The sequence below is a fragment of the Sinocyclocheilus rhinocerous genome, unplaced genomic scaffold (assembly GCF_001515625.1).
Source record: "Sinocyclocheilus rhinocerous isolate Xijiao unplaced genomic scaffold, SAMN03320098_v1.1 scaffold127, whole genome shotgun sequence".
In the NCBI taxonomy this organism is placed as follows: Eukaryota; Metazoa; Chordata; class Actinopteri; order Cypriniformes; family Cyprinidae; genus Sinocyclocheilus; species Sinocyclocheilus rhinocerous.
In genome coordinates, this window is record NW_015664685.1 from 885685 (window position 1) to 910660 (window position 24976).

General features: G+C 36.0%; 2 protein-coding genes across 3 annotated transcripts in view; one reads left to right on the plus strand and one right to left on the minus strand.

The window, feature by feature from the left end:
• Window positions 1-24976, plus strand: part of LOC107730328 (proprotein convertase subtilisin/kexin type 5-like) — a 62721-nt gene that overhangs the window by 32648 nt on the left and 5097 nt on the right. Inside the window, exons 28-37 of the mRNA XM_016541129.1 lie at window positions 2166-2249; window positions 2375-2573; window positions 3516-3730; window positions 4442-4684; window positions 6059-6292; window positions 9269-9443; window positions 9627-9844; window positions 11511-11611; window positions 11719-11902; window positions 13818-13826. Of these exons, the coding sequence (XP_016396615.1) occupies window positions 2166-2249; window positions 2375-2573; window positions 3516-3730; window positions 4442-4684; window positions 6059-6292; window positions 9269-9443; window positions 9627-9844; window positions 11511-11611; window positions 11719-11902; window positions 13818-13826 (1662 nt within the window). The remainder of the gene's footprint in view (window positions 1-2165; window positions 2250-2374; window positions 2574-3515; window positions 3731-4441; window positions 4685-6058; window positions 6293-9268; window positions 9444-9626; window positions 9845-11510; window positions 11612-11718; window positions 11903-13817; window positions 13827-24976) is intronic.
• On the minus strand, window positions 16547-23795 carry LOC107730331 (protein prune homolog 2-like). 2 transcript variants are annotated; one of them, XM_016541139.1, is made up of 12 exons: window positions 23692-23795; window positions 22606-22628; window positions 22036-22112; window positions 21560-21760; window positions 21305-21481; window positions 19770-19872; window positions 19490-19621; window positions 19297-19383; window positions 18043-18141; window positions 17533-17571; window positions 17378-17422; window positions 16547-16770 (listed from the first exon to the last, which is right to left on the minus strand). In XM_016541139.1, the coding sequence occupies exons 3-12, from the start codon at window positions 22088-22090 to the stop codon at window positions 16743-16745; spliced, it is 966 nt and encodes a 321-aa protein (XP_016396625.1). In that variant the 5' UTR covers window positions 22091-22112; window positions 22606-22628; window positions 23692-23795; the 3' UTR covers window positions 16547-16742. The 2 variants fall into 2 exon arrangements, with proteins under 2 accessions (XP_016396625.1, XP_016396624.1); XM_016541138.1 differs by lacking the exon at window positions 22606-22628.

Consider the following 24976-nt stretch of genomic DNA (forward strand, 5'->3'; position numbering starts at 1 on the left):
CACTGTGAAACAGCCAATCAGAGCAGAGCTCAACATTATTATTCATGACCCTTCCAAATAAGGTAAAAACAGACCATTTCATTCTAGGGACAAATCCTAGGGTTGTAAATGGACATTTAAAACCGTTTCTGGAGATATTTTGCCCTTAACTAAGCCACATACCTTCTATGTAGATATCAGAGAACAATTTAAAATATTGTATCAATGCATTCTATGGCACCTTTAAAAGAACAATTTCTTTCTATGACATTCGAATGGTATGGCAATAAAAGGTTAAACTGAAAGCTACAGATAACACACTAAATACATGTAGTCATGCAATGCTGATGTTGTTAACAATAACAATTTGAGAAAGTATAATAATAATAATAATTTTCAAGGATGTGATCTGAGCTAACTTTGCAATCGTTAGATTTAATCACCATTGGTAGCGTGATTTATTGTAAAACGTCTCCGGTTACTGTTGTAACCTCGGTTCCATGTGAGAGGGAACGAGACATTGCGAAGCATTCGCTGTGGGAACTCCTCCCCTTCTCCGAAATCCTGAAGCCTTATAGGAAAATGGCAGTTCAATAAACTGGCCAATTGTTGCTAATCTATGCAAATCGCATGCAAATGCTGACAAGCCTGTGGGCAGTATAAAATGCGTCTAGAGTGACAATTGCCTCAGAATATAAGACTGAACACTGCAGAACTGATTGAGCAGCGAGCATGGCGATCTTCGTAATGTCTCGTTCCCACTCTCAGGGAACCAAGGTTACAACAGTAACCGGAAACGTTCCCTTTCAAGCGTTCACTCACATTGCGAAGTATTCGCTGTGGGAACAGTATACAATCCCGCCGTGAACGCGTAAAACCACACCAAGCATGGTGTAGAACAACACACAACAACAGTAGCAACAGCTATACGCAGTAACAAACTGTGCCCCAAATTGCATGCATTGCAATAAACATGAGGGATAAGTGAGGTTAGTGTTTTTATCGCAGTAAATGAAACAAGAACATTGCATTTGTCACCCGCATGAACAAGGGGAACATAATGCAGGATACGGCATTTGGGGGCCGGGCCTCCAGCGAGCTCTCTCCTCCTTTTTGCCGGTCTGTCAGGATGAAGGCTTGGCAGCGGGTGGTGGTCTGCTGTCACGACGGGGGCTTCTCCTCGGGGCATCAGGTGACTCATCGTCTTACGGTCCGTGTCTTACAGGTCAGCTAGGGTGCCTGTGAAGGACTACCATGAACCCCATGGAATGCCTGATGGCTTGAGTGGAGCACTTTGTCATCATCAGCGCGAAGTCCTTCGCCGCTCGCAGGTCTGTCACAGTGTCTGTATCCAAGTTGCCGCTGTCCAGGGACTGCAGAAGCTTAGCCTGAAAGACCTGCAGCACCACCATTGCGTGCAGCTCGGATGCTGCTTCACCTGCAGAAGCATATGCCTTGTCAGCAAGGTGGGCAGTAAATCTGCATGGCTTAGAAGGCAGGCTGAGGTCTCCGCCAAGCGTAGATGAGGAAGACCACAGATACATGGCAACGGTCTCCTCAACAGGGGGTGTGCGCACATAACTGTTTATTGAACTGCCATTATGCTATAAGGTTTCAGTATTTTGGAGATGGGGAGAAGTTCCCACAGCGAATGCGTTCCCACAGCAAATGCTTCACAATTTGAGTGAATGCTTTTTTTTCAGTTGGTCAGAACAAAACTGCCAGACATGTTACTTACTTGTTCAGATGACATTTTCGGGTGAAACTTCTTATTTTGGACATACTTCTAAGATGTACTATCTGTAATTCCGAAGTACACTGAATATCCACACTGGTGCGTTGACTGACAGCCCACACATACACCTCAAACATTTGATCCATCCACGCTGAGGAGCCGTGCCGATGCACAACCCACATAAAGAATATAATTTCGCAAATAACTGCATTTGCAGGTTTCAAACAGAGATGGCGACAAAGAGTCATAGTCATGAAAGTGTTATCTCCTTAAGTACACTTAAGTGGCATTAAGTGAATAATATTTAAATTTTAAAAAAATATACTTTTAATATTTGAAGGAGACTGCAAGTGCACAATCAGTACAACTGAGGATGTTTCGTTTTCACAAGGGAATGGGTTCTGCTATAAAATAATTGTTGGTAATAACTGCTCCTGCTCTCATCTCTCAGATGATGGGGAATGTGAGGACTGCCACTCTTCATGTGAATCCTGCTGGGGGAGAATGAAGACTCAATGCAATGCCTGTGTCAAAGGTATAATAGTACAACTCAAAGAAGAATATGATATATGAAAAAAATTTTTGGTTGGTTTTATAAAGGGTTGGATGAATGGATATTTAGACATTATGTATGTGTGTTTTATCCACTCTGTCTTCTAGGTCGATATCTGAATGCAGATCAGATGTGTGTGGTACGATGCCCGACGGGCAGCTTTGGCAGTAAGGAGAGCGGGCACTGTGAGACTTGCCCTCAAGGTTGTGCCCAGTGCCAGGATGAGCAGCTCTGTGCACGCTGCCAGTCAGCACGTAAAAACACTCTTTATTTGCAGGCCGGCCAGTGTGTGCTTAAGTGCACAAGGTTAGAGCCATTTACTGATATTTATATATAGGAATGAAAAGCTAATGATATACTGTTTTCCCTTAGGTCCACTTTTTAAAGTTTCTTGCACCAATTTAGTTATTATTTAGAATCGCATGAACATCTAGTCTAAAAGTTAAATTAAATAATTTACATTAATTACAGTTTAATTATATTTTATTATGCAAATTTACACAATATTGCTTATTTACTTTTTTTGTTGAGTATCATATTTGATACATCAGACTTTTATGGTTCATATAGTATGATAGGAGAATATGGAACTTTCCAAGGAGAAAATAAACACCTAATTTTTATTAAAAAAAGGCCCAAACTGAGCAAAAATATGCAATTTGGTGCAGTTGTTGTTGTTTATATGGCCAAAAGTAAGGAAATTCCTGTAGCTTGTAATGTAAATCAATTAAACGTCTTACAGAAAATACTTATAAATATTAACTACTATATATTTCTGAATAATATGACTTAGTAATATGATATTTAAATGCTTAGCTTCATGATCAAAGCTCTGCATTTTTATTGCGGAGGGCAAAACATATAATACAGTGCAATTGTACCACAAGGGGGCATTTTTTAAATTATTTATTTCAAAAAATAAAATAGTTTTTAAGGACTTTTATTTGCTAAAAAGTATAAACTATATCAATCTATCAATCAGATGAAGACATGTAGTACATAGTGTACAACAGCTTTTTCGCGAAAAGTTTTGATAATATAAAGGACTTAGAAATTTGGCTTTTGGCTTTTTGGCTTTTTAGGGTTAAAAATAAAATGACACTAACAAAAAATGTCACAGTTCCGGTTTGTATTTTCAAAAATCAATAACATAATATAAGGCGATTGTTGACAAATTCTGGTGTTATGTAGTAGTTATATCGCACATGTATATTATATTTAATTATGTGCATGTATATGTGTATTCAGAGGGTATCCTGTGGGTCAGGTGTGTAAGAGCTGTGCATCTGGTTGTATGTCCTGTGAGAAGAATGCAACACACTGTCTGAGCTGTGAGGAGATGCTACTTCTCCACAAACATGAGTGTGTGGTGCAATGTCCGCCTGGACACACAGTGAGGAATGGGGAGTGTGTGCAGTGTCCAGAGAGCTGTGTTATCTGCTCTGAGGACGGACTCTGTACAGGTGAGACTGAAATTCATCACAGTTTTGCATGTTTTCATGAACTATTCTTTTATGTTAAGAAAATAATAAGAAACAAAGATGTTTTATTGATGTTGCAACAGTCTTCTACACTAAAAAAAAAAAATTCTGTAAAACAGCTGTCACTGGGGCAGTACCCTTTCAAAAAGTACACATTTGTACCTTATTTACCCATAAATGGTGCATATTAGTACCTTAAAGTTACATTTTATCACCTACTTTAAATAATAATATTGTACCATTTTTTTCTGAGAATGTAGTGGCCTTTCTCAGTAGCATTAATACCATCAACAGTGTTTCATACATTTTAATACAGGTTTCATACATGCTGATAATTCAACTTTCCTCTAGTTCAAACAGTAACGCATGATGGATCATGTGTGACTTGATCAAATGTATACTGATTTGAATGCATTAATGCATCATTTTCTGATAAACTTGTATATTGAACATAGACACCTGCTCTGGTACAACTATTACGACTAATCGTTAGCATCAAACAGAGTGAAACAGTTGGAATGTTCAATTTAGTAAACACATTAATGACATCACATGAATAAATAAATAAAATGCATGCTGTTACATATAGTGAATTAATTTTGAAACTCTAACTTTGGTAATCTTAGCATTTTCAAATTCATTGTTAAATATATTACCCTAGTTATTCAATTTTTCTGTTCTTTTTAACTTCAGAGTGTAAGGAAGAGTTTTTCCTGCGTGCGGGTCAGTGTATAGTGGTGTGTCCTGATGGGTTTTTTGAGGACACTGATCAAGGCTTTTGTGAGCGATGCCACGCTGAGTGTGAATTATGTGATGGGCCCGAACCAAACAACTGTGATGCCTGTTCCGACCCTGACCACACACTGCACAACGGAGCATGTCTAGCCCCCTGCCCCGCACATACTTACAGGGAAAGCAGGTCTGGAGAGTGCATGGGTGAGACTACATGACGTTCTGTACTGTTACTATTAAAGGTGTAGTCATGTTTTTCCATTGAATTATTCTTTATTGCACCTAAAGAAATTAATAGCACTTCCAACAAATATATTTAAATTGATGAACACAAACATAAAATTAAGTTTTATTTTACATAAAGGTAAATAAGGTTACATCAGGCAGTTGAGATTTGTTATATAGTATATATCACTTTACGCAAAGATGGAAAGAATATACATACAACTTTACAGAACGCTGAGATAATACATTTTACATTTTGCGATGATATAAACAATAACACAGGTAAGTGTACTGTATCTGTCCCAGTAAGGTTGGATATCCTTATGGTGGTTGTATAATTTGCTATTAATAGCATAACATCGCTCAAGTGTTCACGCAAAGAAAGAAGGTGTAACTTTTATTCTCGTTGTAGTATTGATGTTGCCGCCGCCGCCATGTCGTGAAGGCACTGTGTGTTTCGTTGTGAAAGCGAAACTCCGGGGTCGTCACATGTGGTTGCCGCTATCATCACAATATGGTAAGGGACGTAACATTTCCATCATACACTTGAGGTATTCGGCCAATCAGAGCACACCTCGCTTTTCAGACCGATGAGCTTTGTAAAAATCAACGCGTTTCAGAAAGGCGGGGCATAGAGGAGAAACAATAATGTACAGTATGTGGAAAATAATGTGTTTTTTTAACCTTAAACCGCATAAACACATTTCATTACACCAAATACATAAAATAATGTTCTTTTTAGCAACATCATATGACCCCTTTAATGTATTAATTAATTTTAGTCATTAATTCAATATTAATTAGATTTATGAAACCTGTGAGGTTTTGTTCAATTTATTTGGTGTAGGGACAGGACTAATTACATTTTGGTGATTACTGACACAATCACTGACATGGTTAAGTGATGCATATTAATAACAGGGTTAAAAATGTCATATTACTCACCCCTAAGCAGTTCAGCTGAGGAGTTAATTGAAAGTACAAAGGCATAATACTCATACATACTGTACATAGTACTTTAGTCCCCTAGTGTGCAACCAAAAGGCTGTGGAAAGGGGAATAAAGATATGTGGCTGTGACGTAATCGAACTCAGAGATCAGGGAGGAGAGTAAGATCCAAATGCAGTTTATTAAGGTAGACAATAATCCAAACACAAGTAGCAGAAACCAGGAATAGCAGGCACAGAAATCAATAATAAATTGATCAAAATCAATGATAAATAATATTTAATTATAATAATATTAAAGTATAATTCGTTATAAAATTACAATTAAATATATTTTTCTATATGCAATATGTCAGTTTTAATAACCATAATTGTGTCATCACTAGAGTCTCTTTTTGTTCTGCAGCCTGTGACAGCTCCTGTCTAACCTGTTCTGGTCCTCACGACACATCCTGCACCAGCTGCTCTGAGGCCCTGGCGATAGATGCTCACGGGCGCTGTGCCACACCCACCACATGTCCCTCACACCACTACAGCAACCAAGATGGAGAATGTCACTTGTGTCACAAGTATTGTCACGAGTGCTCTGGCTCACGTCAGGACCAGTGCCTCAGCTGCAACCAGAACCACTATCTACTCAGTGAGTTCATGCCATTGAGGCCTGATGCTCTCTTGTTTAGATACTCTCTTCAGTGTAAAGAAAATCAGAGAAATGGAGAAAGTTGTAACAGAAGGGCAATAGTTGCACTAAATTATAATGCCTTAAGAAGAAAAAAAGAAGAAAAAAGTATCACCGTTTCCACAAAAATATTAAGCAGCACATCCGTTTTCAACATTTATAATAATAAGTATTGTTTATTGAGCACTATATGCATATTAGAAGGATTCCTGAAAGATCGTGTGGCACAATAAATTACATTTTAAATAAGAACAGCTTTTTTGAAGTGTAATAATATTTCACAATATTACTGTTTTTAGTGTATTTTTGATCAAATAAATGCAATGAGCATAAGAGCATATAAAACAGCAGCAGCCCACCGAAAAAAATATACATCTGAAGGCACACTTTTGGAGTACATTGACAAGAATTCATTTTAAATTTCATGTGACATTTTTGACTACAATAACAGAAAGACACAAGGCATTGATCACTTTATTTTACAGTATGTGTACTTACATGTACTTATAGTGTACTTGAAAGTACTGGGTAATATAAGGAAACTAAATGGGTTAAGTTTAGGTTTAGGGTTAGTACCTAGTTATTACCCAGTTATTGTAATTATTATAATAAGTACATAATATGTACATGCGGAACAGGACTGTAAAATAAAGTGCTACCATACTCTGTCATTTATAAATATACATATTACAGTTGAATATTTCCCCAAATATTCAACTTAGGATGTCACTGTTTTATGATGTCTATATAATGTCATTAATATTATGGTAATTGTATGATACTGCCATAACAACTAACATTAACGTTAATTAAATGCAGAATCAGCCATACGTGTACAGTAATTCCACATTCAAAAATGATGATAATTCCTGAGATAATATTTCATAGGTTTTATAGGTAACAAAGGTTCCACTTCATCCACAGATGGCAGCTGTGTGAATCAGTGTCCAGATGAATTCGATGAATTCTCATCATCCTGGTACTGTAGGTGTTGGGACTGAACCAGCTAATATTAATTTCCACTGACTAGCGGCAGGATTGCTTTCTAATTACTGATGGATTTCAGCTGGTGTCTTGGCTTTCCATGCCTTTTTGCACCTCCCTTTCTTCATGTGTTCAATACTTTTTCCCTGTGTCATTCTACTTTATTACACAACTTAATTTCTGAACTTATTTGTTTCGTTTTCTTTGTATGTATGGATTACTTGGGTTGTTACCGACATCTGGTAAAAATTTCAAGTTAACACCACCTTTAGAAATATATTTACTGAGTAAAATTGTGATGTTCAATACTTATTTTACCCGCTGTATATCACTTTACATAAAGTTGGAAAGAATATACATGCAACTTTACAAAGAGTTGCGATAATACATTTGATATTTTACAATGATTTAAACAAGAACACAGCCGAGATTTGCTATATTGTATTGGCTGATGTGAGTACACTGTATGTATCTTGGTTAAGGTTGTACAGTATATCCTTATGGTAGTTGTATAATTTGCTATTCATTATTAATTTGTTAATTCATTTTAGTAATGAATTCCGTATTATTTAGATTTATGAGGTTTTGTTCAATTTATCTGGCATAGGGACAAGACTACTTACTTTTTGGTAATGACTGACACAATTACTGACACGGTTAGGTGATGCATATTAATGACAGGGTTAAAATTTTCATATCGTCACTAGATCACATAATGTTAATAAAGTCTTTTTTTGTTCTGCTGGTGTTCTGCAGCCTGCGACAGTTCCTGTTTAACCTGTTCTGGTCCTCACGACACATCCTGCACCAGCTGCTCTGAGGCCCTGGCGATAGATGCTCACGGGCGCTGTGCCACACCCACCACATGTCCCTCACACCACTACAGCAACCAAGATGGAGAATGTCACTTGTGTCACAAGTATTGTCACGAGTGCTCTGGCTCACGTCAGGACCAGTGCCTCAGCTGCAACCAGAACCACTATCTACTCAGTGAGTTCATGCCATTGAGGCCTGATGCTCTCTTGTTTAGATACTCTCTTCAGTGTAAAGAAAATCAGAGAAATGGAGAAAGTTGTAACAGAAGGGCAATAGTTGCACTAAATTATAATGCCTTAAGAAGAAAAAAAGAAGAAAAAAGTATCACCGTTTCCACAAAAATATTAAGCAGCACATCCGTTTTCAACATTTATAATAATAAGTATTGTTTATTGAGCACTATATGCATATTAGAAGGATTCCTGAAAGATCGTGTGGCACAATAAATTACATTTTAAATAAGAACAGCTTTTTTGAAGTGTAATAATATTTCACAATATTACTGTTTTTAGTGTATTTTTGATCAAATAAATGCAATGAGCATAAGAGCATATAAAACAGCAGCAGCCCACCGAAAAAAATATACATCTGAAGGCACACTTTTGGAGTACATTGACAAGAATTCATTTTAAATTTCATGTGACATTTTTGACTACAATAACAGAAAGACACAAGGCATTGATCACTTTATTTTACAGTATGTGTACTTACATGTACTTACAGTGTACTTGAAAGTACTGGGTAATATAAGGAAACTAAATGGGTTAAGTTTAGGTTTAGGGTTAGTACCTAGTTATTACCCAGTTATTGTAATTATTATAATAAGTACATAATATGTACATGCGGAACAGGACTGTAAAATAAAGTGCTACCATACTCTGTCATTTATAAATATACATATTACAGTTGAATATTTCCCCAAATATTCAACTTAGGATGTCACTGTTTTATGATGTCTATATAATGTCATTAATATTATGGTAATTGTATGATACTGCCATAACAACTAACATTAACGTTAATTAAATGCAGAATCAGCCATACGTGTACAGTAATTCCACATTCAAAAATGATGATAATTCCTGAGATAATATTTCATAGGTTTTAGCGTAAACAAAGGTTCCACTTCATCCACAGATGGCAGCTGTGTGAATCAGTGTCCAGATGAATTCTTCAAGGGGGAAACACAGCGCTGTGAACCCTGTCATCCTAACTGCCTCACCTGCATGGGGCAGCACAGCCACGAGTGCCTGAGCTGCAGAGCTCACCTCTACAGAGACGCCAAGGAATGTGTGGACACATGCCGCTCTGGGTAACTACAATACTCACTACCTGTAGTAAGGCATTTAGCCAGTGTTGCCTTAGAAACATGCAGTATATCATCTAGGCCGATTAATCAGGCAATATTAGGTCATACTGAACTGACTTCTCAATTTATAATAGATAACAAACTGCAATGTCTGTTTTCAAATATTTTTGACTAAATCTCTTCCAGTCACTACGCTTCAGCTGTCTCTAGGACGTGTGAGCGGTGTGATGAGAGCTGTGGGGAGTGTCTTCAGGCTGGTGCCGAGGGCTGTGTGAGCTGCAGAGAGGGGATGCTGTTTATCAGGAAGCAGGGGCGCTGTGTGTCTTCCTGTCCTGATGTGTACTACCATGATACACACCACAAAACATGTGAAGCCTGCCACCCCAGCTGCAGAACATGCACAGGTACAGTATGGCACAAATTACACATGCAACTAAATATTTTAGACAAACTAGTTAGTTCCACTAAACAGTGCAAAAGAAGTGAGCTTATTCTGAATATGCATTTGTATAAATTTGACTTCGAAGAGCAAGAGTTTGATTAATAAATCAAAATGTTTTTAATGAGTTCGCACTTACATATAATCGGATTGAGCAAATATTAAGCATAATTGGCGTGCTGTCCGAGGGGAGGGCTCCGAGCTCAGAATATAGCCCGAACCCAGAGAACTCCCCATATCCCCAAGCTGGGATAAGAATAGTTAGGAGTGAGGAGTTGGGGTGGCAGAGGGATGCCAGAAAAACTATTGTGGGACAGAGGTAAGTTGGCTGTATGTATATTTATCATGCTAATTAAGTAGATTATCTGAACATGCTCCACCTGTGCTGAATTAGTTGATTATCTGAATGTGCTCCTCCCGAACTTTGTTAATAAAACATCATTAATATTTTGTCATGTTCTAAAGAAGTACACTTATTTTGATGTCTTGACTTACTAAACTTACTAAAGCACTTGTAAAGTACTTAATTTTAATTTTAGCTGTAGTGTGTTATTCAATATTTCAACCAAGTAAATATATTTTAAATGTCAAACTTTGTCAATACAAATGTGTAATTACAATATTTAAATACATGACAATACATTCAAATACATTCAATAGAAATAACATTAAATTTCAGTTTACCATAAATTTCTGTCAGTACATTCATCATTACATTTTAAACATATTTCAAAGACAATAGAAGTAATTAAGAAAGTTTGTATTGTATTGTATTGTATCAAGTGCGTTTAAATCCCTTTGGTTGGAGCAAGATGGCAATTTTCCTTTTCTACATCAAATTCAACAAGATTTTTAACTCCACATTTACAAAATGATGAATAAAGGATGTGCATCGGGTGATAAATTTTTTTTTATTTTTTTTATTAAATTTATGAAGGTGCTATCAATTGAATTGTCATATATTCTGTTGTTATGGCATAATACTACGGTATGTTTTTTTTTTTTACATGCAGCTTAGGTAGTTTTATTGTAAATGAAAAAAATTATAATTTTAACAAATTTACAATTAATACAGGTGCTGCATCCATTGTGTCCGAAATGTTTTGCACCATTGAATGCACCATTAAGTTCCTAAACATCCTAAGTTCATCTCAAGTCCTTCTTAAATTCAAGTAATTGCATTTAATATACATTTTAACTCTAAAACCTTTTCATTTAATTGCAAATAACATGCAGTTAAGCGTCTGAAAACATTACATTCAGTTTGCACTTAAGTATATTCTTTTAAAGTATATTATTTCCATGATAAGTACTTTTAAAAGTACTGTATGCTAAAGTATGCTCTTTTTCACAAAGGGGTGATTACAGGTTGACCTGCCCTCACACCAAACTCACAAACTCATTCCATTTTGTGAGTGAAATATTGACATGTCAGGACACTTAAGCAAAAAATATCAATGTTTTGTAAAAACACATTCACATTTTTTTTTTTTCAGGAAGTCCAATTTTGAATGTTTTTTGCATATATATATATATATATACATAAATGACACGCCTTTAAATTCTATTTTTAACCATTAACCATTCAATCAATTCAGCCTAAAATTCTGGAATGTCATTTCTATTTACAGGCAAGAGTATTGAGGATTGTGACTCATGTCGAACAGGTTATACACTCACACAGGGTGCTTGCGAGTCACCCTGCATCACAGGAGAGTACGCTGAGCCTGAGGTAAACGTGTATTTTAGTGCAGTCTATTCAAACATGTTTACTTCCTAATCTACTTTGACCTTTTTTATGAATGTAGTCACATGATATCTGTTGCGATCTCTCTACAGGAGCAGGGCTATAACTGTGTGTCATGTGATGAGTCCTGTTTAGAATGCAAAGGTCCTGGGCCTCATAACTGCACCATCTGCCCAGCACAGTTCATTCTGACCACAGAGGGGCGCTGTCTGCCCTGCTGCACCAACACAGAACAGGAAGTTCAGCGGGAGTGCTGTAACTGTACCGAGACCAGAGGTATTTGGACTTAAAAGTGACAGTTCTTCTTCAAAATATTACCTGCACTAACAGGTTGATCAGTGACATTATTGACAACATAGGATCAAAGTCAATGGAAAAGCATGCCTCTACCTAGTGATTCGTAATACTTTGGGGAAGTCGTGGCCTAATGGTTAGAGAGTCGGACTCGTAACCCAAAGGTTGCGGGTTCGAGTCTCGTACCGGCAGGGATTGTAGGTGGGGGGAGTGAAAAAAAAAAGTCTGGAGAGTTCATCAAAGTTCTGAACAGAAATGTGAATAATGTATTGTGTATGATGATATAGTGACTATGACAAATTGTAGTTTTAAGATTTTATTCAGTAATTCTCTCAGCTGCTTGTCTGTTCTCTTTCGTCTTTCAGCTTTTATGAAGACTTTTTTGTTTTGTTTCATCTGTGTTTTTTGGACATGTATGCATTGTCAACAGTCCCTGTGCAGTACTTTTACATACATGATAATAGCAGAAGAACAGATGAGCCCAGAAGTACAAATTGAGTAAAAATTTCCCACTTAGGACTTAGGCCATGGTCATTTTTTGTTTTGAAAGTGTGTGAGCTGTAAATTGTAATAAAAGTATATCAATGTTATGTGTTAATTTACTATTTCATTCCATTTCATTCGTATCCATTGTTGATATTTCAGTGATCCAGATTTTACTTTTCCCCCATGTTTGATATATATATATATATATATATATATATATATATTTTTTATATTTCATTCCATTTCATTCGTATCCATTGTTGATATTTCAGTGATCCAGATTTTACTTTTCCCCCATGTTTGATATATATATATATATATATATATATATATAATTATTATTATTATTTAAAAAAATTATATATACATACAAATATATACTGTATATACAATTTTTTTTATAATACCAAACCAAACTATTAAACTGGTATTGAACCAAATTTTATTATGCTTTGCATTGTTTACTAATCAAATAATAAAAGAATATCAGAGGGAATACTTATAATTGAATGTGATTAATCAGCTTGCCTGTAAGAAAAAAAAATCCATTGTTTTATCCATATGGGTAAAATAACTGACTTTTATTTTATATTTTTTTTAAACAACAAATTTTCTTTTCAAAGAACTGGACAGTGTTGGGACATACTGTACAGTTTTGAAGTTTTGTAATTTAAAATGAAATTAAATTAGTACATTTATTTATAATATCAAATATATTTAAATATCAATAAAAATAAAATGTGATTTTAGAAAGAAATGTCAAAAGTGTCAGAATATTACATAAAATAGCAGCAGTAACACAACTGTTCAGATATAATTTCAATTTATTGATTTACTCTGCAATATGACATACATCTCAATCTCAATATGCTTTGCTGGAGAAGGCCTCTGGATCAAAGTTCATCTATTTATATATTGTTCAATAGAATTTCAGTCTAAAAGGATCAGATATCAGCAACCAGGGACACATGCAGTGATACAATCACACATAATGTCTCTCATATGTTCACACAGACTTGCACACTTAATTTGAATATTGTGCTTTACAGCAATCTTTTTAAGTCCCTTTATTTTAGTTCCCAAACCTGTTAGCAGGAATAACTTGGGAGACCTAACAGCATGTAAACACATAAACAGACAATTACACACACACATACAAACCTATACACATACACACCCTCACACACTGACACAAGAGGAGTTCGAAGACAGAGCAGTCACAATGAACGTAAAATCCTCTGAAACAGCATGCGCTTAGGATTTTACAGATCTTTGATTGTGGCAACTATTTTTAACTTTATACATGGTAAACACTCAAAAAGACATCAAAGTTCTGAAACACCTTGGACTGATTTTAGTGCTGTGAGCACAAGAACAACTAATGCATCACTATGGCTTATGAGTCTTAAAGGTGAAGTGTGTCGTGCCAGCACCCCTAGTGGCTCCAAAGAGAATTACAAAAATAACTTGATTTACATTTCTGAAAAATGTGCAGTGCTTTCCTATCCAAACCTCACAGCCACAATGCCGCAAGCTGGGAGTCAAAAGTAATATAGTGCAACTGTTGGGTTTTAGAATAAAAATCACATTAATTTTCTCCATTGAAGAATTTATTTTAATAACTTATAAATACCCTTAAAAATGTATAAACCATTAAAGACAGATCAATGTAGTAAATACTTTTGTTAAAGGGATAGTTCACCCAAAAATGAAAATTTGATGTTTATCTGCTTACCCCGAGGGCATCCAAGATGTAGGTGACTTTGTTTCTTCAGTAGAACACAAACGGAGATTTTTAACTCAACCCGTTGCAGACTGTCAGTCTTATAATGGAAGTGAATGGGAATCACGGCTTTGAGAGTCAAAAAAAACATACACAAACAAAACCAAATTAAACCCCGTGGCTCGTGATGATACACTGATGTGTAAAGACAAAATGATCGGTCTGTGCAAGAAACTGAACAGTATTTATATTGTTTTTTACCTCTGATGCACTGCAATGTCTGAACTGTCTGAACTGTCCTGAGCGCGTCCTGAGCGTGTCCTCGACAGCCAGCGCGTGACGCGTCTTCTTCTTCTTGCTTTACGGCGGATCGCAGACTTAGGGTGCTTTCACACCTGTAGATCGCTCAAATGGACCATTGACACTCCTAATTGAGATTGTAGATAGTGTCAATGGTCCATTTGAGAGATAGGTGGCAGTAATGCACTTATAATCCGAAACAGGGATTAAAATTATTACAATGTTGCTTTTTATTCTTGGTGCGGTTCGCTTTCACACAGCAGTTCCTAAACTGACCAAATTTGTTAATACAAGTCATGCATGAGTAAACTGTTCTCTCATTGGTCAAAGTTCCACGGTTTATTTTCCGGGATTCCACTGAGCTGTCACACATGTCATCCGTCAGGATGGAACGATAACAGCTTCTCGGGCTTATTGTTTTTTTTGGGTTTTTTTAGCTGTCATTATAATAATTTATCATTTTGAGCAGCAGTCCAAGGATTGATTGGGAAAACATTTTTAAAATGCACCTACAAAGAAGAAAGGGGGAAAGGCACCAGGTTCCCAAACAACAGGCCAGGTGTGAAAGCACCCTTATAAGTGTATTACCGCCACCTATCTCTCAAATGGATCATTGACACTCTATCTACAATCTCCGTTAGGAGTGTCAATGGTCCATTTGAGAGATAGGTGGCGGTAATGCACTTATAAGTCTGCGATCCGTCGTAAAGCAAGAAGAAGAAGACGCGTCCTGCACCGGCTGTCGAGGACGCGCTCAGGACAGTTCAAACATTGCAGTGCATCAGAGGTAAAAAACGAATACTGTTCAGTTTCTTGCACAGACCGATCGTTTCGTGACTTTACACATCAATGTATCGTCACGAGCCGCAGGGTTTAATTTGGTTTTGTTGGTTTTTGTTGAGTTAAAAATCTCTGTTTGTGTTCTACTGAAGAAACAAAGTCACCTACATCTTGGATGCCCTGGGGGTAAGCAGATAAACATCAAATTTTCATTTTTGGGTGAACTATCCCTTTCAAGCCATAATCCTTCATTATTTTGACTTTTGAATTTTTAAAATCATGTTTAACAGTGGAATTCCTGCTTCAAATCAAAATTTGTAATGTCATAATTAACCTTGTTGGTTTGGTTCATGGCTTATACATCTTTAACAAAGTTTTTTTTTTTAATCCCTATAGGAAAAACGAGTGGGTGAATTACTTCCGTAACCAAGGCTGCTGAAAAATTGAGCAGGCACTGTTGAACTCTATATTGGTTTATATTAGCAAGCACTGGGTTTCACAGATGTTCTAAGCTGCCTGTTGTGGCAATATCCACTACTGTTAAAAAGGGATTGACTGAGCCAGACATGTTTGACTGTTCAAATTATGAAACAACATTTTGAAAGAGCCACAAAAGTCTTTGTTACATTGTTCAGGAAGTCAACCTGGACTTAGTAATAGAGAAAGCATTTTAGCATAACACACTTGACGTTTAAGAACTACAAATGATTTCTCCCTGCTGATTGTGAACTGATACATATAAAGTGATATGAGGCATTGTTTAAATTTAAACCTGACTCATATTGTTTCTGACAATGGCAATAATTAACTAGTGCTCTATTTTCTGTGTCTCCAAGTCATCAATTTAGCATGAGAGGGTAGAGAGTTAGCATTAGTGCTAACAGGGTGCTATATGCATTGTCTTTGTGTTGAGAATAACCTTGCATGCACTAATATTAATACAGAGCAGCTGAAGTGACAGGATCTTGCCCTTTGTACATGCTCCAATTAGAAATACCTGACTGTGAAAATTATGAGCCTAAAGGGGAAAAGCACGTGATATTATTGCTAAAATGCCTCTCATGCATAATTCAAGTAACAAGAGAAACTTTTACAAGACAATAAGAGACATAGAATGATTCAAGCATTGCACTGGTTTAAGCTACTGTTCTGTGAGAAGAATTATTACATTTGAGGTGATTTGTGTTAAAGGGTTAGTTCACCCAAAAATGAAAATTCTGTCATTAATTACTCACCCTCATGTCGTTTCAAACCCGTAAGACCTTCGTTCATCTTCAGAACACAAATTAAGATATTTTTGATGGAATCTGAGAGCTGTCTGGCCCTGCATTATTTTTGGGTGAACTAACCCTTTAAAGAACATGTGGTGCTGCACTATTCATCCCAGCACTGTGAGATACCGAAGCAAAAAAAAAAAACCCTTTTCTCTTATGTTATGCAATTATTGCACCCATATCTGTGTGCAATCATTACAATTTGAAATACTCAAAACCATTAAAGACATATTGGTCTTTCACCCACAGCCAACGGCTCTTATGAACTGCTCGCATTGGGTTGAGCTCTGAAACAAATGTTTTAAAAAGTTAATTATTATCAACAATTGTCATTATTTAGTATTATTTTTTTTTTAAATCTGAAAATTAATTGAATATACTTCAAAGTCTACATGAAACAGAATTCACAACACATAGTATTTCCTATTTCACTTGGAGAACGACATGAGGGTGAGTAATTAATGACAGAACTTTCATTTTTGGGTGAACTATCCCTTTAATATATTTATTAAAAAAACTAATTTAGGGTCAGACTTTATTTTATTCATTAAGAAATTACTGGATTGTGGAAAAATTGTCATTCCATAGCAGAACGGCGCAAGAACTGACTGAGTTTGCTGTGGATTATAGAGGCTCAAGTTCACCATTGAGAGCATCATTTTTGCATTATTGTAAACAATTATTTTTCATTGTCAACATTATTTCTTGATGATGTCAGCAGAAAAATATGTTTTTTTAATGGACAAATTCGATTTTGTTTTTTTAAATAACATGCACTGCTGAATCGTGTAGCATGAGGAACATGTAAAAATGGTTTGTTGTGATTTCATGTTGACTTTAAAAACCAATTATTATGCTGAAATGACTATTCACTACATGATTAAGAAATCTTACATTGATTCTTGTGTAATCTCACTTCCTAGGAGAAAGCTGTTGATTCTTCATAAAGAAATGAAAAAGATACACAAGTTCATATAGCCAGAGCACTGTATTACAGTATGACATAAACAAAAGAGTCAAAGGTCTCAAACATCTTCTACAATACTCACTTAGAGCTCTCTGCCGCTTCCCGTAACTCCTCATCCAGTCTAGAGAGGCAAAGATGAACTCGGTATTCATTATATTTTAGCTCAAAAACATTCTTTAAATGTAATTAAAAATGTAGAATATGTAAAACAATAAAATTCAATCATTATATTTACTTGTACTTCACTTCAATATTTTAGATTATAGTGGTTTAGTAGACAAAAAAGGTTGAGAACTCTTGGTAAAACATATAAATCATAAACATTGCACTTCACCCCAGCGTTTTAATGTCTGTTCCCATAGAAACGTGTCTTCACGGGATTTTAATTATTGAGTCACAACTCCAGTACAGATTTTCATAAACACCTCTTCATCAGTTACAGCCCTCAGCGATCGTCTCATTCTCACAATCTACGTGTGCAGCTGATCAGTGCCTTGATGCTTCCTCCGTTTACTCTTGTATTGCACAGAGCAGTGCCCAAAATAGATTGCCATACATTTATATATGTAAGTCAGTAAAACATGTGGCTCACCTGATGATGCACTCAGGTATGTGGATGTACTCCATTGGGATGAGCTCCTCCAGTTCTGCTAAGCTGTTCACATACTTGATCTTACTGCTGAACTTTGAGCTGGAAAACATTTATGAATCAGTTTTATTTAGTTGGTTTTTGTTTCCAAAACCAATATTTTGTACAGTTACAGTCAAAAGTGTGCACACATCTACTTATATTATTATTATTTTTATTATTATAGAATGAGGTAATCATTTACACTATCATTCAATAATTTTTTTTTTAAAGAAGTCACTTTTGCTTACTAAGGCTGCATTTATTTGATCAAATATACAGTAGAAACAGTAATACTGTGAAACAATATAACAATTACTATTACTATTTTCTATGTTAATATATCAAAAATAACTACACAACTACATACATACATACATACATACATACATACACACTCACACATACACACATACATATACAGTGGGTACGGAAAGTATTCAGACCCCCTTAAATTTTTCACTCTTTGTTATATTGCAGCCATTTGGAAAATAATGGTGGACGCACAAAATATTGACACTTTGGGTCCAATTTGGACATTTTCACTTAGGGGTGTACTCACTTTTGTGGTCAGCGGTTTAGACATTAATGGCTGTGTGTTGAGTTATTTTGAGGGGACAGCAAATTTACACTGTTATACAAGCTGTACACTCACTACTTTACATTGTAGCAAAGTGTAATTTCTTCAGTGTTGTCACATGAAAAGTGAAAAATGTGAGGGGTGTACTCACTTTTGTGAGATACTGTATATATGTGACTCTGGACCACAAAGTCAGTCTTAAGTGTCAATTTTTCGAAATTGAGATTTATACATCATCTGAAAGCTGAATAAATAAGCTTCTCGTTGATGTATGGTTTGTTAGGATAGGACAATATATGGCCGAGATACAATTATTTGAAAATCTGGAATCTGAGGGTGCAAAAAAATCAAAATATTGAGAAAATCGCCTTTAAAATTGTCGAAATGAAGTCCTTAGCAATGCATATTACTAGTCAAAAATGAAGTTTTTATATATTTAAGGTAGGAAATTTACAAAATAGCTTCATAGAACATGATCTTTACTTAATAGTCTAATGATTTTTGGCATAAAAGAAAAATCAATAATTTTGACCCATACAATGTATTTTTGGCTATTGCTACAAATATACCCGTGCGACTTAAGACTGGTTTTGTGGTCCAGGGTCACATATATGTGTGTATATATTTTTATTAAGTACCTGATAAACGGTTTCGTGATGGCTAGAATTGTCCTAATGAACCATGATGGGTGAACAATGATGAAAGATTTTAAGTTCTTTCTGAGCCTGAAAAAGTGTAAACAACAACATTAGTCTTCATTTTTTAAATATACTGTATATATTGTGTATTTCACAGACAGTATATTTAGCAGGTAAATAACATACTGTATACCTCCTATCAATCATCTGATAGCATCTCTTGAGCCAGTTTAGGCCAGGCATCCTCCGATGTGGAGTGGCTCCATTCAGGTACACAATCATGTAGTCCTCTGCTACCATGAGCTCTAGTGTACTGATAACATACCTGAGGAGTAATTCACATTTATTTAGTGATTTATTCTCTATACAGATGATATTCTATTTGATGTCAGGATTAACAAGCCTCATGTAATAATTTGACATCAAGTCAACTGACTGCCCCAAAAAATCATGTCATATCTGGCTGAACTCACAAGAACAGGTTCTCCATGATCTCGTGATAGTCCTCTCTGTCACTGTCAGGGAGGAAGCATGCAGCAAACACAATGATAGCATTTGCACCATTGCCATAGTAGCCTGTGGGTGAAGAAAATAACAGTTTTGAAGGTTCCCTGCAAACAGTCGCAGCAGTTTCATCATATTCATTGCTTCACACAATTTAAAGGCAGAATCCTGGTTACTGTTGTGAAAACGAAGTGCGCTTAACTTAAATGTGCACTTTTAGTGTACTTTAAATCTTAATGGTATATTTATTTTTAAACTGTACTTGTAGTTAAGATAACATTAATGAAATAAAAGTACTTAATGTTCTTAAAGACAGTACACTTTCATGACTCTGTTTCTTAACACTTATTTTGATGTGTCTACTATATCAGCACACAAGTTGAGTACTTGATTATAACCGTAACTGTGTCATGTTTAAAGTTAATATATTTAAATGTGCTAAATTGCAACTTCATCATTACAAATGTGTAATTACAAATAGTTTTAAATACACAACATACATGTTTTAATAGATATTCATTTATAAAATGCGTTTATCTAAAGCGACTCACAAATGAGGAATACAAGCGATTTATCATAAGCGGACAATAACACAAGAAGTGTTAGCAATACAAAGTTTCATATAAAGATGTGCTTAAGTCCTACTTAAGAAGGTCAAAAAATCACTCTTAAGGTCAACTAATTGCATTTCACATATATTGAAACTATAATACATTTTCATTTCATTATAAATATCATCCAATTAAGTGAATGAAAACATTACATTCAGTTCGCACTTAAGTGTATTCTTTCATATGGTATATTGTTATTGTAAGTATGTTGTTTTTTCATAATAAGTACTCTTTTTTTTCTTTTTTTAAAGTATGCTGAAGTGCTAAAACCACATACAATAATGTACTTGCAATGAAAACATATCGGGCAAGTGTACAGGACCACAAATAGATGCAAATGCTGAAGGTATAACCACTTAACCATAACCTTTAAACATTACTTTTAAACTTTTAGACAACACTGATTTACTGATTGTTTCTGTGCCAATAATCCTCAAATTGATGATTTAGCCTTTGGGGTGTCCAGTCCTGCTCTTGGAGGGCCACTGACTGTCCTGCAAAGTTTAGCTTCAACCCCAATTAAACACACATGAACAGCTAATCAAGGTCTTACTAGGCATACTAGAAACTTCCAAGCAGGTGTGCTGAGGCAAGTTGAAGCTAAACTCTGCAGGACAGTGGCCCGAGTTTGGACACCACTGATTTAAGCATCACAGCTCAAATATCAAACAGTTTATCCATGCAAGTCCCTCAACAAAAATAAAAGCTTCACATATTTACTTTTAAATACTCCATTGTTGTTGCCCATAGACTTACATTGTAAGGACATACAGTACACACATTTCTCATTTGTCTTTGCACACTAAGAAAAGAGTCTCTATGCTAATCACTAGTCTCTTTAGTTTATTTAACCCAAAATATTATTTTACATTGTCTTTGAAATATTACTTTACCTCCGTGGGATATGACTTTTTGGTAAGGTTCAATACTCTTCATGTTGATGCGGTGCTCTTGCTCTCCAATGATGACGGTTCTCCAGAGTTTGGAATCCTGCCGCTCCTCCTGAGCACTGTATGTGGGAATGGGCTCAACTGCTTCTTTTGCAGAATCTCTCTGGGATGCTTGAGGTTCTGAACAATATTGTGTGTCAAGATATTGGTAATCTCTTTTTAATATTAAACAATTATTTACACGTTTTTATGTCCTACCTTCCCAGTCAATCTCATGGTCAGTATAGTCCGCTTCATCAGGGGTGTCCAGATCATCCACATTGATGTCGAGGTCATCTGGTGTGTCGAACAGGTCATCCTCACTTTGGTCCAATGATAGACTTATAGGAGGAGCCGACAGCTTCTTCCTCTGAGAGGCCACGCCCCCTTGGCCCTGCAGGGGCAGGGAAGTGGGTGGAGCTAGTGGAAATCAACAGACAACCAATAAACATTTATCAAATGATCCATCTGTTCATCATATTATTTCAGACTGGTTCATTTGAATATTGCTCCTATCCAAGGATTCAGGAATGTGTCCTGCTTGAGTAAATCATTAAGCCTAACAAGACTGTAGAAGAAGAGAATGTTATTTTACACCTCTGATTCTGAATTTGCAGCAGTCTTTGTAAAGGGCATAAGTCTTCTTTTGATATCCTGAGGCATATTCTAAAAGTGTCAGTGTTTGTCAGTCTCACCTGGTCTACCCTCTGCCCCCTCAAAACTCATCTTGCGTTCATGAGTCTGGTCCATTCCCACATTGCCAGAAGGGGAACTATGAGATACACACGCATAACCACTAGATGTTATTATCACTGCACTCAAATCTGTCTGTCAGACATAACAGGGAACATAATAATAATAATAATAAATTATATCACGTAGACATAGACTTCTAGTCAAATGTGTGCTTTACAAAAAAATTTAAATTAAAAATAAATCAGTAACCATTTAGTATAATAATAAATTATGGAGCACTTTCACATATACTTCCAGTTAAATGTGCTTCACAATAATTTTTTTAGAAAAAACAGTAGCAACAGCAATAATAATAATAATAATAGTAATAATAAGTACTTTCAAATTAAATGTGCTTTACAAACAATACATTTTTTTAAAATAACAACAACAGCAATAAAAATAATAATAATAAATAATTATGGAGTACTTTCAAATTAAATGTGCTTTACAAACAATAATTTTTTTTTAAAATAACAACAACAGCAATAATAATAATAATAATAATAATATATTTGGAGTACTTTCACCTATAGACTTCCAGTCAAATGTCCTTTACAAAAAAAAAACCCAGAATCAACAATAATAATAATAAACTATCCAGCTGTACTTTACAGGTTTTACAGATTTAACACACGCTTGCTAAAATCAGAGCTACAAAACAAGGACTCGCAGACAACAAGCTGTTTTAAATGAGTTTCAAGTAGTAGATGCGCTTAATACCGTGAATCCGGAAATTGTGCAGTTCTTCAATATGTTGTAATATCAGTCTTGCATTTGCTGCCTCTGCAATATGCAACAAACTGACTGTGAACAGAAAATGTAGTCTGCATAATCTTATCTGCTCTAACAATCTATCTATACCATTCCTTTACCATCCCTGTTGGAAATTTAGAAGCAGTGTGAAATCAGGTGTGAATTTATGCATACACATACACAGAGCCACGTGAGAAGGGAAGCCTGTCTCGCCGGAGTGTCTACAATAAGCTGCCAGATGGTTGCTAGTTCTCAAACAGAGAATGTGTGTTGAGAGAGAGGAAGAGAGTGGGTGAGGGTAAAAGTGGATAGGTCTGTTGTTCTCTTCCTCCATTAAGAAGTTGGATTAATCCATCCATCCATCCTCCACAGCAGGAAACAGGAAAAGTGGGCGGGCATTATGTCATCATCATCATCAACCCCTTCTTTTCTGCTCTCTCTCCCCACTTCTTTGTGAATCACTCTTCCGCCTCAGTGTCCACACACATTCGCATTTACAAACATGCAATCGCACACACATAGGCAAATAAATGAGCTGTACATGCAGAGCCATGAATTTGAATAATGACCAAAGTAGGTCAGCTGCATGTGCATAAAGGCTGAATCCTTATTACGATAAAACATGTGCTTGCTTGTATTCAACATGACAAACACTCATTTATGATTCATATGCAAACAAAAGCAGCTGCCCATGTCATGCATCATAAAGGATGCTGATGCTTAACCTCTTCCGCTACCAAATACTAAGATGCATCACAAACAACAATCCCTCCCTTTTCCCCTCCCATCTCAATGCTCAGGGTTTCAGATAAAAACATGCTTCCTTCATCCCCTGAAAAAATTACCCTTAGTGCACTCACCACCACGGCTGAGGCACAGTTCTTTCTCCTGCCCTGGGTTTCAGATCATGGATGTGTGCCTGTATGTATCTCTCAGCGTCAGGGATGCTCGGCTCACCCACTGCCAAGAGCCTTCACCATTTTGTGGTCATGTGACTCTGTTAAGCTCCAAATAAGGGCGTGAGGCTGTTCTCTCCGCCCAGAGCTTGAGATACAAACTTGTGAGACTCAGCAGCAGCACTGCTGTGAGGATAGAAGCTGATGGGTCTGACTGCACAGGTGAACTGTAAGTGAGTCTGACTGTGCAGATGAGTAAAGAGACATGAATGAGTCTGTCTGTGAGAGCCAGAGATTTTCCCAGAGCCCATTCATGCTCATTAAATAAACTGAAGCCTTTGAAACTGAATATCCCTTTTGAAAAATAAGGACTCTTTAGCATACTTTTAAAAAGAGGACTTATTGTGGAAATAATACAGCCTACTTTAAAAGAATGTACTTAGGTGCATACTACATGTAATGTTTTTGGACACTTAATTGCATGTAAATTGCCGTTACATGACAACATCTTATAGTTGAAATTTATATTAAATGCAAATAGCTGTTAAATGTAAAAACGTTAAAGTGTACCGCTGAATGTATACTGACAAGCATTTATGGTAAAGTAAAATATATTTTAATGTAATTTCTGTTGAAACTTGCATTTTGTATTGTATTTAAATATATTGCAGTTTAGTATATTCATTTTAAATGTAATATTGAACACACTACAGTTAAAATTAAAAACAAGCCCTTTACATATGCTCAACACATACAAATTGTGTTCTTTAAAGCACGGAAAGAGATTATTAAAGCATAAGTACACATACAGTAAGTCTCTTTTTATTCCCTTAATATGATATTATCTGCAAGTACAGTTTTTAAAATACTTTTCAGGTTTGAAGTCCATTACAAGTGCACATTCAATATGTTTAGGCACACTTCTTTTTCACAAAGGGTAGCTAACAAATATTGTCATTTTGTGTGTGTGTGTGTGTGTGTGATGTGTGTACCTGTTTTTCTATTCTGGTGGGGACTTAAACCTGAATACACACAGACTCATGGGGACTCGTGTCACGGTGGTAAATTGAGGTCCCTATGGGTAAACAAGCTAATAAATCACACACACTGAAGTTTTTTTTAAATCTAAAAATGCACAATGTTTCCTGTAAGGGGTAGGTTTAGGTGTAAGGCAATAGAATATACGGTCTGCAAACCAGACATATGTGTGTGTGTGTGTGTGTGTGTGAGACAAACCCTAGAGACCCGT